This window comes from Ranitomeya imitator, chromosome 3 (assembly GCF_032444005.1).
Source record: "Ranitomeya imitator isolate aRanImi1 chromosome 3, aRanImi1.pri, whole genome shotgun sequence".
NCBI lineage: Eukaryota > Metazoa > Chordata > Amphibia > Anura > Dendrobatidae > Ranitomeya > Ranitomeya imitator.
In genome coordinates this window covers 267,992,684-268,007,730 of record NC_091284.1, presented here as the reverse complement: position 1 = coordinate 268,007,730, position 15,047 = coordinate 267,992,684, and the positions used below count along the sequence as shown (strand labels likewise).

The 15,047-nt window shown below is 45.4% G+C and overlaps 1 protein-coding gene across 1 annotated transcript in view; it reads left to right on the top strand.

The window, feature by feature from the left end:
• SLC30A2 (solute carrier family 30 member 2) overlaps nucleotides 1-2,185 on the top strand; it is an 89,391-nt gene extending 87,206 nt beyond the window's left edge. Inside the window, exon 8 of the mRNA XM_069756454.1 lies at nucleotides 1,683-2,185. Coding sequence (XP_069612555.1) covers nucleotides 1,683-1,828 — 146 coding nt within the window. The 3' untranslated portion in view covers nucleotides 1,829-2,185. The remainder of the gene's footprint in view (nucleotides 1-1,682) is intronic.
• The last annotated feature ends 12,862 nt before the right edge of the window (nucleotides 2,186-15,047 follow it).

Here is a 15,047-nt window from a genome sequence, read left to right as displayed (position 1 = left end):
GAGCCAAGGAAATGCCACACAGTTACCACCAACAATAGAAACCAGAAAAACATGCACCTGAAATTTTACAAGAAAAAATGAGCCAAAATCAAGACATTGAACAACCACATGACACAAGAACAAAACACAAAACCAATCCAAAACCAACGTAAAAAAAAAAAAGGCCAAAGACAATAAACGCAATCATATAAAGCCAGAAGAACATCAGAACCAGAAAAACAATTTTTCAATAACAACCCATAACCGTAAAATAGCACAGACCAAACATTGCAAAAATAAATAAAAATCAAGAAATAAAACACAGAATACAAAATGTGCAAAGAGAAATATATACTTACAAGTTTGGAAAGCAGATTCTCTCCAGATTCTCTCCTGGGTGATGACTTGTAAAAGACAATGGCAAACCCCTTTTTCTTTTATATATATATATATATATATAGGTTGTTTTTTTTGTGTCTAGACAAAGTCTAGACAATGTTTTGCATTTTTTATTGGAAAACTCATGCGTCGTACAACACACCACGACGCAGGTACTTGCGTCGTCTGCGTTGTCAATACAAGTCTATGGGGGAATAGGCGCATCGACGACGCAAACACGACGCATGCGTTTTTTAAAAGGTCGGCGCCGCCCGAAAAATGCAACATGTTGCGTTTGCCGCGCCCAGACAGGTGCGCCCTAACGCCGCATGCGGCGTAAAACGTAACAAAACGCAACACAACGCATGCACATGCGGCTCCATGCGGCGCCAATGTTAAAGATAGGGCCGCACGACGCATGCGTTTTGTTGCGGCGGCGACGCTGCGGCGCAAACCGCAAATGTGAACGTAGCCTAAGAGGAGCATGGAATGTGAGGTACATGTTCACACTGAACAAATATGGCATTGCAACTCAACAACAGAAATAGTTTTCTAAATGTGCTTATAGGCAGAATATAAAGTTGGGGGAAAGGGTGAGGTACAATCCCCTTTACAGAGTTATGGTGCAATTTTTAGCTATTTGTAAACCAAAAGCATCGTTATGAAAGTGATAACAAGATCCCTTAACACATGCATATAAATACTTGCAGCAAATCTGTATAGTCAACAATTTGTGGTTAGCACTGCTTCCTTGTGTTGTAACGCTGGGGTTCTGGGTTCAAATCTCACCATGGACAACATCTGCAAGGAGTTTATATGTTCCCCCCGTGTTAGCGTGGGTTTCCTCCAGGTTCTTTGGTTTCCACCCACATTTTAAAGACTGATGGGGAATTTCAGTTGTGAGCCCCAATGGAGAATGTCGCCTGTAAAACGTGGTGGAATTTTATAGGGCTATATAAATAAGTAAAATAAGTAATAAAATTGCATTGCAGGCCATCACAAGTTGTTGTTGTTGTTGTGTTTTTTTTTTTTTTTTTTTATATATATATATATATTTGGACCAAGCGTGAAATTTCTACACAGTGTGAATGAGATGTAGTAGAATCTCATCTACAATGTATCTTCTGTATATTACCTTTCTGACCTGTTTGAGCACCCTCTCCAGCTGAATTGTTACTGTAATGACAATGGAATCTCACCATACAGTAATAAGGTTTTAAAAAATGTATATCGTTTGAGAACCTACAAGCTTGATCTGTCCTTCCTATTTATCTGCATGTGTTTTTCCTTTTGTGTAACCGCTCTCCATCTCTTGTTTGACGTAGATGAAGATGCAGACTCTCAGATGGTGCTGAAAGAAGCCAGTTTGCAGCTACAGCACAAATTTCACTTTCACACAACTACTATCCAGATAGAAAATTACTCTGAAGATATGAGAGATTGTCAAGAATGTCAGGATCCAACTGACTAATACATCTTCGATCTGGAAGCCTTCCATCCATAGGATCCTGTTGATTTCTGTGCCATTGATGGTGTTCATTGGATGTGAATTCCATTTGCACAGGCTTCTCTAGCCGAGGATTACATTCAACCTAATGTGAGAATTGTGTCCTGCTCAAGGATTTAAGGAAAGAAGTATTCTAAAGCTGCATAGGTCCGCTGCATGCCATCAGTTATCTCTTCACCCCTGCTGAAATTTTCTTCAAGATGAGTAGTAAGAAGGATCCATTCTCCACCATGAAGTGCTTCACACATTTGCAGACTTTTGCACATTATTAAAAGGAGAAACTTTATCATAACTAGATATGTAATAAAACATGTCATTGGACATGAGGAATTGCTGTAATTTGTTCGTTACATTTCTGTAATAGAATTACAATTGTAGAAATGAACAGTTATGATACTCCTCTGCTAAAATTGCTATTTTATCTTTGTGGTAACCTTCCTTAAATGAAGTTTTTTTACAATGATAATAGGTTAAATAGTATTGAGCTCTTAAAAAGGTTGGCGACTACTTTATTAATGGCCCATGTTTAGATTCGGCCATGAATGTCTGGTCAATGGGGTGCAACTCCTGACATCCCCATCTATTAACTGTTACCGGCGGTGGCTGAAAGTTCTCAGATACTGCAGAACACAGCGCCACCGTCACTATTGTGGCTACAGCTGAGTATTGTAGATCCAACCCTTACTCAAGTGAACAGAGGGCGGATATGTAATACCCATCTGTTGAGCTCAGGCAGAATCAAAGTACTTTTAGCCACCACCGGTTACAGCTGACTGGCGGGGGCTACGGGTGCTGCATCTTTGATCAGATATTGATCACCCACTCTAAGGCCATGTTCACACGTAGGGTCGGGTCCCTGCGGGTTCTCCCGTAGCGGATTTGATAAATCTGCAGGGCAAAACCGCTATGGTTATCCCTGCAGATTTATCACGTTTTGTCCTGCGGTTTCCGCTGCGGGATTTACTCCTACTATTGATGCTGCATATGCAGCATCAATAGTAATGTTAAAAATAAAAAAAAATGGTTATACTCACCCTCTGACGTCCCGATCTCCTCGGTGCTGTAGGCGGCTGTCCGGTTCCAAAGATGCTGTGCGAGAAGGACCTTCGTGACGTCAGGCCCTGCTCGCATAGCAAACCTGAGACCGGATGGCCGCGTACAGCGCTGGGAGGTGAGTATATCATTATTTTTTTATTTTAATTCTTTTTTTTTTTTAACCACAAATATGGTTCCCGAGGCCTGGAGGAGAGTCTCCTCTCCTCCACCCGGGTACCACCCGCACATTATCCGCTTACTTCCCGCATGGTGGGCACAGCCCCATGCGGGAAATAAGCGGATCAATGCATTTCTATGTGTGCAGAATCGCTGCGATTCTGCACAAAAAAGAGACATGCTGCGGGTTGTAAACCGCTGCGTTTCTGCGCGTTTTTTCCCGCAGCATGTGCACAGCGGTTTGCGGTTTCCCATTGGTTTACATGTTTACTGTAAACGCAACGGAAACTGCTGCGGACCCGCAGCATCAAAATCGCCGCGGTTCCGCGGTAAAAACCGCAACGTGTGCACATAGCCTAAGCATAGTTCGATTTTAATAAAAAAAGTTATGCTTGTGAGACAGATAAGATAGATATATATATATATATATATTATACATGTAATCTCACAGCCAATATAATCACTGGGTTAAATACCAGTTAGTGTACCCCATGGCCTATTGGCCAAATTAATGAAATAACAACATATGTTTCTTTTTTCCATCGCTTCATTAGGGGACACAGGAAACCATGGGTGGATGCTGCTGCTACTAGGAGGCTGACACTCTGCACAAAAAAGCTAGCTCCTCCCCTGCAGTGTACACCCCACTGACTGGCACTAGGTTAATCAGTTTAGCTTAGTGTCACTAGGGGTTGGACACAGGTCTTTCATTAGACTCATACCTGCCTCGGTTTTCGACATTTTCCAGTAGCGTCTCTTCTTTTTCATATGGATCTCCTCCCCTACCTCTGGAGGGATACAGTGTGAACACACTGTATTCCCACATAGAGACTGAGTACTGTGTGTACTTCTGCCCTGTATTCTCAGGTTTAGTCGGCAGGACCCCAACCCCTAACACATGAGTGTTTAGGTGATCTGTACTTGGTGCTAGCCCCTGTCTCCTACCCACTCGCCCACCAAAGCCTGCCAGTTTCAAGAGGTATGGACATCCCACAATACAGGAGGTTGGGACGTCTAATTCTTCTCTCTCCTCCAGGTTCCTTTTCCGAGGCGACAAGAAGTTATAGGTAAAGAAGAAGATGCGAAGAACAAAAGATGAAGACAGAATAAAGATCGAAGATGAAGTGATAAGATGATGAGATTTTTTTCCCCCTAAACCCTCACTTTATTTCTAGGGCTTTAGTGTAAGTGTAGGCCTTTTGAGGTCTACGTGTGGCTGTTTTCTTTTGTTCCCCTCTGGGTTAGGGTACTGGGCTACCTTTTTCAGCACTTTTAGGGCCTCTGTGCCGCTAATCCCGTTTGTCCGCCACCATCCTTAACCCCTTCAAGACTTGGCCTTTTTGCGTTTTCGTTTTTCGCTCCCCTCCTTCCCAGAGCCATAACTTTTTTTTTTTTTATTTTTCCGTCAATATGGCCATGTGAGGGCTTATTTTTTGCGTGACGAGTTGTACTTTTGAACGACACCATTGGTTTTGCCATGTCTTGTACTAGAAAACGGGAAAAAATTTCAAGTGTGGTGAAATTGCCAAAATAGTGCATTCCCACACTTGTTTTTTTACCCTTCGCCACGACAGCACCCACAATGAGAGAGGGATCCGCCCTTGGAACAGGAAACCTACAGAGATAAAAGGGCGGTCCCCTTCTCCTCCTCAGTTGGTTTCCTGTTCATATCGGAAATCCCTGGATAACCTACAGGACGAGGTGGTTGAAGCACCTCCATCATACCTGACCCATGCACCCGCCTGTTCAGTCTCCTGGTGAGCGGCAGGGGCTGCGGCGTCAGCAGCAGCGTTGGGGGAGCCACTGTATCCAGCCTCCCCCCTCGTCTGGTTATGTTCCCGGCAGGTTCCGGGCGCTAAAGCCCGGCCTATGGTGAGGAGGACGCAGGAGCGGCGCTTCTAAGGGCCGGCGGCAGCAGCGTCTCCGGGTAAGTGCGCTCTGTCCTGCTTGAACCGGAAGTAGTGAAAGCACTTCCGGTTCGCGGCCTGGAGCCGGGACACAGAGCGATTGTGCTCGGAATGTCGTTCCCAACGTGTGGGGAGCATCCACCAGCGGTGGAGCAGGTGAGCGCTGGCAAAGACAGCAGCGCTAAAGCCTCAAAGTCCACAGCAGCAAAGAAGAGTGGTCGCTCTGTTATTGAGTCTGACACTCATGTTAGAAGGAGTAGAGAGATCTACTTAGAAGCCGCACAGCGTCTCCTCCTCCAAGACCGGTACAATGATTGCTTCACTGGGTGAGTGTATTTAATCCTCTACCTATAAGCTGATCCCTTCCTTCTCTACCCTCTCCCCATAGGCTAAAAGGACCAGTAAAACGAAACATAAGGAGTGTGCCCTGTGTATACTACCCTTGCCGGATTCATATCCAAAGAGGTTGAGTCAAGATTGCATACAGCAAACAATAAAAGATGAGGCTGCAGTTACCACCACTAACATCAGGGCCATAATTAGGCAGGAGATCCAGTCACTAGGATCAAAAAGCCAGAAAAAACAAGGAAGTAAAAGCCGTCCCCTTCTAGTTCAGAGTCAGAAGAGGGGTTAATTCGGTCCTCTAACACCTCGGAATCATCGTCTGGTTCTTCTGAGGATGAGAGCGGAGCTTGCTTTCCAGTGGACAGCATAAATAACCTTATAAAATCAGTAAGGAATACCATGGGTTGTCCAGACACTAAGGGGGTCAGATCGGCCCAGGACATAATGTTCGCAGACCTAGGTCACAAAAAACGGCGAACTTTCCCAGTGGTCTCCGCCGTGACAGATCTTGTAAAGAAAGAATGGGACAAACAGGGGAAAGGGTTCCTTCCCTCCTCTTCAAAAAGGCGTTACTCCTTCAGTGACGAAGAGTTAGAAGTTTGGTCCAAGGTGCCAAAAGTAGATGCAGCAGTGGCATCCACCTTAAAACAATCGTCCCTCCCTGTGGAAGATACAGGGATCTTACTCGACCCATTAGACCGCAAGACTGAAGCTCTTCTTAAAAGGTCATGGGAAACAAATACAGGGGCCTTTAAACCTGCCATATCGGGTACTTGCACAGCTATGTCATTATTGGTATGGATAGACCAGCTGGAGCAGCAGATTAAAGGTAGAGTGGCAAGAGAAAAGATCTTGCAAGCAATTCCTTTAATTAGAAGCGCTACAGCATTCTTAACAGATGCTTCAGTGGACTCCTTGCGGCTGGCAGCAAGATCAGCGGGCCTTGTTAATGCAGCCCGACGTGCCCTTTGGTTAAAGGGATGGAAAGGCGATGCACAATCTAAATCAAGATTATGTACAATCCCCTGCCAGGGTGAGTTCCTGTTTGGGAAGGTTCTTGATGACCTTCTTAATAAAGCAGGAGAAAGAAGGAGGGGATTCCCTAAACAGTTTCTTCCTTCTTATAGGAGAGCGTTTAGAAGGCGGCCATTTAATAGGAGAAGGCCATATGATCTGCAAAGAGAGCGTTGGGAAACAAAAGAGAAACCGAAAGGTGCCTTATTCGGTAATCCCGAAACATCTAAACGTGGCAGATACCATCAATGATGAAATTCCGGTGGGTGGAAGACTGAAGTTTTTTTACCATCAGTGGAAACATATAACTTCAAATCAGTGGATTCTCCGCCTAGTAAAATCCGGATTAAAATTAGAATTCTTTAAATTCCCACAGGATACTTTCGTTGTCACATCACTGAAAGCGCCGGAACAGCAAAAAGCGCTTCAGTTAGAAATTCTAAGCCTTTTGGCTAAGAATGTTCTCGTAGAAGTACCAAACAATCAGGAAGGGAGGGGATTTTATTCCCCTTTATTTCTGGTTTCAAATCCAGATGGTACTTTTCGTACTATAATTAATCTAAAAAGACTAAATTCCTTTCTGTACAATCATACATTTAAAATGGAATCAATAAGGTCTACGATTAAACTTTTGTTTCCTAGGTGCTTTATGGCGGGTCTAGATTTGAAGGATGCGTACTATCATCTTCCCATTTATGCGGAGCATCAACAGTACCTCAGAGTGGCGGTAGTCCTACAAGGCCGGATCCGTCACTTTCAATTTACAGCCATGCCATTCGGCCTGTCTATGGCTCCTCGGGTTTTCACAAAAGTTATGCTCGAGGTGATGGCTTATTTGCGTCATCAGGAGACGCTAATTGTACCTTATCTAGATGACTTTTTAATAATTGGAGATTCAGCCTCTCCGTGTAAGGAACGATGGACTAATACAATTTCATCGTTACAGGCTTTAGGTTGGATTGTGAACTTCAAAAAGTTCAGACTACATCCGGAAACCCGTCAGTCCTTCCTAGGACTAATTTTGGACTCTAAGTCAAAAATGTTTTTTACCAGCATCCAAAAAATTAACAATAATTTCAAAATTCACTATGGCAAGGGCAAAACCTCAAATGTCCCTTAGAGATGCCATGTCTCTCTTGGGCTCACTTTCCTCCTGCATTCCTGCCGTACAATGGGCTCAATACCATACCAGAGCCCTACAGCACCAGACACTCCATGCGCAATCTCATTGCCATGGTCATTTAAATACGAAAATTACTCTATCTAAAGATGTACTGGAGTCACTTCACTGGTGGATAAATAGAACCCATTTGTCCAGAGTAGAGTTGAGCGACCTTGACCTTTTTAGAGTCGAGCCGGGTTTCGCGAAACCCGACTATCTCAAAAGTCGGGTCGAGTGAAATCGCCCGATTATGACGTAAAGTCGGGATCGACCGAAACACGAAACCCAATGCAAGTCAATGGGGCAGCATAGTCGGCAGTGAGTGGGGGCCAGGAAAACACCTAGAGTGCCCATTTTAATGTCAAAACCATCCATTCTTCTTAATGAAGCTTGTCAAGCGTAATTTACCTTATAATAATTGGAAGGCATTTGAAATTGGGGGTCATTTGGCTAAAGTTGTGGTGGGTAGGGCTGGTTCAAGTAATTAGTGGGCCCAGGAAATCTGGACCACGTAACGGCAGTGGAGCAGGGAGAGGTAAGTATTTCAACTTTGCAAGTGCTGTGAACCTGAGCAAGCAGGGGGGGCCCACTCGTTGGCATTGGCACTGGCACAGGGCCCCTCAAAGTACAGCGGTGTGTTTGCATGGCGGGGGCGCCTCCCACCGGCAGCAACACTTTTGCGTACCATGAGAGGCCCTGTGCCAGTGACGTCGCCAACTAGTATTCCTCCCCCCACCTGATGAAGGAACCTGCACTTTCATCTGCACCTTCCTGTTTGTCCCCGTGTAAGGTGGTATGGTATGCGGGAAGGGGGACCTGACTTTCAGCAGGGTCACAATCTTGCAGTGTAGCGTGCACGGGAAATGTTGCATTATGGGTCAATGTACCAGCAGACTCATCTATCACTGGCTGGGCAATGGGCAGGATGAGGAGGAAACACAGATATAGGCCCAAAGAATAAAGTGAGCTAAATGCAGTTCAAAATTGGTAACACAGGACTAATCAGGGGGCATTGCAGTGGAGGACAACTGGAATGAGAGGCTGACACAGAGAGTAGGCCCAAATCAGTAAGTAGTCGAAATGCAGTTCAAAATTGGCAACAGTAGTAAACAGGCGGCACAGCTTTGTTCAGTGGAGGAGAACAGCAAGGAGTGGCAGACACCGATAGTAGGCCCCAACCCAACTAGTAGGCCAAATGCAGTCTAACATTAACAACTACTTAACGAGCGCCTGAAAACGGAATTTCAGGACAGGAAACCAGGAGAACAGCAAGGAGCGGCAGACACCGATAGTAGGCCCCAAACCAACTAGTATGCCAAATGCAGTTGTTCCGTTTAACCACAATTTAATGAGAGCCTGAAGATAGAAGTTCAGGAAAGGCAACCTGGAGAACACCTTGGAGTGGAACACACCATCTCTCTACACCCCATACCCAATTTGTAGGCCTAATGCAGCGTAGTTTCCAACAACTACTAAACGAGAGCATGATGATCGAAGCATTGGCGAGGAAACCTGGGGAACACCTTGGAGTGGAACACACCATCTCTCTACAGTGGAACACACCATCTCTCTACACCCCATACCCAATTTGTAGGCCTAATGCAGCGTAGTTTCCAACAACTACTAAACGAGAGCCGGAAGATCGAAGCAATGGAGAGGAAACCTGGGGAACACCTTGGAGTGTAACACACCATCTCTCTACACCCCATACCCAATTTGTAGGCCTAATGCAGCGTAGTTTCCAACAACTACTAAACGAGAGCCGGAAGATCGAAGCTCAGGAAAGGCAACCTGGAGAACACCTTGGAGTGGAACACACCATCTCTCTACACCCCATACCCAATTTGTAGGCCCAATGCAGCGTAGTTTCCAACAACTACTAAACGAGAGCCGGAAGATCGAAGCAATGGAGAGGAAACCTGGGGAACACCTTGGAGTGTAACACACCATCTCTCTACACCCCATACCCAATTTGTAGGCCTAATGCAGCGTAGTTTCCAACAACTACTAAACGAGAGCCGGAAGATCGAAGCAATGGAGAGGAAACCTGGGGAACACCTTGGAGTGTAACACACTATCTCTCTACACCCCATACCCAATTTGTAGGCCTAATGCAGCGTAGTTTCCAACAACTACTAAACGAGAGCCGGAAGATCGAAGCAATGGAGAGGAAACCTGGGGAACACCTTGGAGTGGAACACACCATCTCTCTACAGTGGAACACACCATCTCTCTACACCCCATACCCAATTTGTAGGCCTAATGCAGCGTAGTTTCCAACAACTACTAAACGAGAGCCGGAAGATCGAAGCTCAGGAAAGGCAACCTGGGGAACACCTTGGAGTGTAACAAACCCTCTCTCTACACCACGGAAGGGCTGATTCTTAGGAAGGAAGGCTGTCGGAAAGAAGCAGGGCGCGTCCGAGGGTGATTATATTCTTATTAGGTATATACTCACCCTCGGACGCGCCCTGCTTCTTTATTTGTAATGAATGTTTATTTGCAATGTGGTTTTGACTTACTCTATTTTTTTGGTAAATAATGATTTTATTATTTTCATTGTTTTGCATCTACTTGGCAATAATATAAAGAAGACGCGACAGGACAACACTCGGTGGATGCCATATCTGTGTTTAAAATTGAAAAAACCTTTCAGATAACTACTTGCAGGAGAAAGTTATTGTAGCTGGTGGCCATTTTTAGTACTGTACCAGATTTTTGTTGTATGTGTTTGTTTTTAATGTTAAAATGTCTGCATTTGATATCTCTCCAGTATTTTCTTTTTTATAAGCAAAATACTTATTTTTATATTTTCTGATGTTGGTTCCAGGGGTACACGGGCAGCAGTGGTGTGGTCAGTGGAGGCCTAGTGGAAGGAGTGACCGCAGACAGGCATCGAAGGCCTAAAATAATAACAAAAAGGGAAGAAGCCAGCACTGCTTATGGTCAGAACGCAATAACTGAAGTGCAATTGCACATAAATTCTAACTGTATTTCAAATATGAGACATTTAGCAAACGATCAATTCTTTGAGCTACCCCGCCACTTCACGGCAATCTCATAATGGGGCAGTCCTAAGGACCACATTAAATGCGAACTGTACCTGGAGCATTTTCAGAATCACTCCCTTGGTGCCAGGAAAGGCAAGCGCAGGTAATGGCCGATCAGGTCCAGTGCGGACATTTCAGATCTGGCTTCCACACTGCCAAACCCGCACCAAAGATGAAGGGTGAGACAGGCTGAGACACAGGTGCACAATTAACTTGAGCCTGAGGCGGGGCAGGGCTGCTGTGTGTGTGCACAGCAGCCTATCAATCACAGTGAACACAGAAAGAACGGCGCACATAACCCAGCGTGCGCGGCAACAGTGGTGGTCAGCCACATACCAATGCAAAGCAAAAACAAAAAGGGAAGAAGCCAGCACTGCTTATGGTCAGAACGCAATAACTGAAGTGCAATTGCACATAAATTCTAACTGTATTTCAAATATGAGACATTTAGCAAACAATTGATCAATTCTTTGAGCTACCCCGCCACTTCACGGCAATCTCATAATGGGGCAGTCCTAATCTTCGTATTTTATTTACGTTGTGCCATTATGGCTTCCTGAATGTATAAAAAAAAAAAAAAAAAGGACCACATTAAATGCGAACTGTACCTGGAGCATTTTCAGAATCACTCCCTTGGTGCCAGGAAAGGCAAGCGCAGGTAAAGGCCGATCAGGTCCAGTGCGGACATTTCAGATCTGGCTTCCACACTGCCAAACCCGCACCAAAGATGAAGGGTGAGACAGGCTGAGACACAGGTGCACAATTAACTTGAGCCTGAGGCGGGGCAGGGCTGCTGTGTGTGTGCACAGCAGCCTATCAATCACAGTGAACACAGAAAGAACGGCGCACATAACCCAGCGTGCGCGGCAACAGTGGTGGTCAGCCACATACCAATGCAAAGCAAAAACAAAAAGGGAAGAAGCCAGCACTGCTTATGGTCAGAACGCAATAACTGAAGTGCAATTGCACATAAATTCTAACTGTATTTCAAATATGAGACATTTAGCAAACAATTGATCAATTCTTTGAGCTACCCCGCCACTTCACGGCAATCTCATAATGGGGCAGTCCTAATCTTCGTATTTTATTTACGTTGTGCCATTATGGCTTCCTGAATGTATAAAAAAAAAAAAAAGGACCACATTAAATGCGAACTGTACCTGGAGCATTTTCAGAATCACTCCCTTGGTGCCAGGAAAGGCAAGCGCAGGTAAAGGCCGATCAGGTCCAGTGCGGACATTTCAGATCTGGCTTCCACACTGCCAAACCCGCACCAAAGATGAAGGGTGAGACAGGCTGAGACACAGGTGCACAATTAACTTGAGCCTGAGGCGGGGCAGGGCTGCTGTGTGTGTGCACAGCAGCCTATCAATCACAGTGAACACAGAAAGAACTACGCACATAACCCAGCGTGCGCGGCAACAGTGGTGGTCAGCCACATACCAATGCAAAGCAAAAACAAAAAGGGAAGAAGCCAGCACTGCTTATGGTCAGAACGCAATAACTGAAGTGCAATTGCACATAAATTCTAACTGTATTTCAAATATGAGACATTTAGCAAACAATTGATCAATTCTTTGAGCTACCCCGCCACTTCACGGCAATCTCATAATGGGGCAGTCCTAATCTTCGTATTTTATTTACGTTGTGCCATTATGGCTTCCTGAATGTATAAAAAAAAAAAAAAAAAGGACCACATTAAATGCGAACTGTACCTGGAGCATTTTCAGAATCACTCCCTTGGTGCCAGGAAAGGCAAGCGCAGGTAAAGGCCGATCAGGTCCAGTGCGGACATTTCAGATCTGGCTTCCACACTGCCAAACCCGCACCAAAGATGAAGGGTGAGACAGGCTGAGACACAGGTGCACAATTAACTTGAGCCTGAGGCGGGGCAGGGCTGCTGTGTGTGTGCACAGCAGCCTATCAATCACAGTGAACACAGAAAGAACGGCGCACATAACCCAGCGTGCGCGGCAACAGTGGTGGTCAGCCACATACCAATGCAAAGCAAAAACAAAAAGGGAAGAAGCCAGCACTGCTTATGGTCAGAACGCAATAACTGAAGTGCAATTGCACATAAATTCTAACTGTATTTCAAATATGAGACATTTAGCAAACAATTGATCAATTCTTTGAGCTACCCCGCCACTTCACGGCAATCTCATAATGGGGCAGTCCTAATCTTCGTATTTTATTTACGTTGTGCCATTATGGCTTCCTGAATGTATAAAAAAAAAAAAGGACCACATTAAATGCGAACTGTACCTGGAGCATTTTCAGAATCACTCCCTTGGTGCCAGGAAAGGCAAGCGCAGGTAAAGGCCGATCAGGTCCAGTGCGGACATTTCAGATCTGGCTTCCACACTGCCAAACCCGCACCAAAGATGAAGGGTGAGACAGGCTGAGACACAGGTGCACAATTAACTTGAGCCTGAGGCGGGGCAGGGCTGCTGTGTGTGTGCACAGCAGCCTATCAATCACAGTGAACACAGAAAGAACGGCGCACATAACCCAGCGTGCGCGGCAACAGTGGTGGTCAGCCACATACCAATGCAAAGCAAAAACAAAAAGGGAAGAAGCCAGCACTGCTTATGGTCAGAACGCAATAACTGAAGTGCAATTGCACATAAATTCTAACTGTATTTCAAATATGAGACATTTAGCAAACAATTGATCAATTCTTTGAGCTACCCCGCCACTTCACGGCAATCTCATAATGGGGCAGTCCTAATCTTCGTATTTTATTTACGTTGTGCCATTATGGCTTCCTGAATGTATAAAAAAAAAAAGGACCACATTAAATACGAACTGTACCTGGAGCATTTTCAGAATCACTCCCTTGGTGCCAGGAAAGGCAAGCGCAGGTAAAGGCCGATCAGGTCCAGTGCGGACATTTCAGATCTGGCTTCCACACTGCCAAACCCGCACCAAAGATGAAGGGTGAGACAGGCTGAGACACAGGTGCACAATTAACTTGAGCCTGAGGCGGGGCAGGGCTGCTGTGTGTGTGCACAGCAGCCTATCAATCACAGTGAACACAGAAAGAACGGCGCACATAACCCAGCGTGCGCGGCAACAGTGGTGGTCAGCCACATACCAATGCAAAGCAAAAACAAAAAGGGAAGAAGCCAGCACTGCTTATGGTCAGAACGCAATAACTGAAGTGCAATTGCACATAAATTCTAACTGTATTTCAAATATGAGACATTTAGCAAACAATTGATCAATTCTTTGAGCTACCCCGCCACTTCACGGCAATCTCATAATGGGGCAGTCCTAATCTTCGTATTTTATTTACGTTGTGCCATTATGGCTTCCTGAATGTATAAAAAAAAAAAAAAAGGACCACATTAAATGCGAACTGTACCTGGAGCATTTTCAGAATCACTCCCTTGGTGCCAGGAAAGGCAAGCGCAGGTAAAGGCCGATCAGGTCCAGTGCGGACATTTCAGATCTGGCTTCCACACTGCCAAACCCGCACCAAAGATGAAGGGTGAGACAGGCTGAGACACAGGTGCACAATTAACTTGAGCCTGAGGCGGGGCAGGGCTGCTGTGTGTGTGCACAGCAGCCTATCAATCACAGTGAACACAGAAAGAACGGCGCACATAACCCAGCGTGCGCGGCAACAGTGGTGGTCAGCCACATACCAATGCAAAGCAAAAACAAAAAGGGAAGAAGCCAGCACTGCTTATGGTCAGAACGCAATAACTGAAGTGCAATTGCACATAAATTCTAACTGTATTTCAAATATGAGACATTTAGCAAACAATTGATCAATTCTTTGAGCTACCCCGCCACTTCACGGCAATCTCATAATGGGGCAGTCCTAATCTTCGTATTTTATTTACGTTGTGCCATTATGGCTTCCTGAATGTATAAAAAAAAAAAAAGGACCACATTAAAATAAAATAATAACACATGGCTGTAGGCAATTTTAAATTGGTTCCAGGGGTACACGGGCAGCAGTGGTGTGGTCAGTGGAGGCCTAGTGGAAGGAGTGACCGCAGACAGGCATCGAAGGCCTAAAATAATAACACATGGCTGTAGGCAATTTTAAATTGGTTCCAGGGGTACACGGGCAGCAGTGGTGTGGTCAGTGGAGGCCTAGTGGAAGGAGTGACCGCAGACAGGCATCGAAGGCCTAAAATAATAACACATGGCTGTAGGCAATTTTAAATTGGTTCCAGGGGTACACGGGCAGCAGTGGTGTGGTCAGTGGAGGCCTAGTGGAAGGAGTCACCGCAGACAGGCATCGAAGGCCTAAAATAATAACACATGACTGTAGGCAATTTTAAATTGGTTCCAGGGGTACACGGGCAGCAGTGGTGTGGTCAGTGGAGGCCTAGTGGAAGGAGTGACCACAGACAGGCATCGAAGGCCTAAAATAATAACACATGGCTGTAGGCAATTTTAAATTGGTTACAGGGGTACACGGGCAGCAGTGGTGTGGTCAGTGGATGCCTAGTGGAAGGAGTGACCGCAGACAGGCA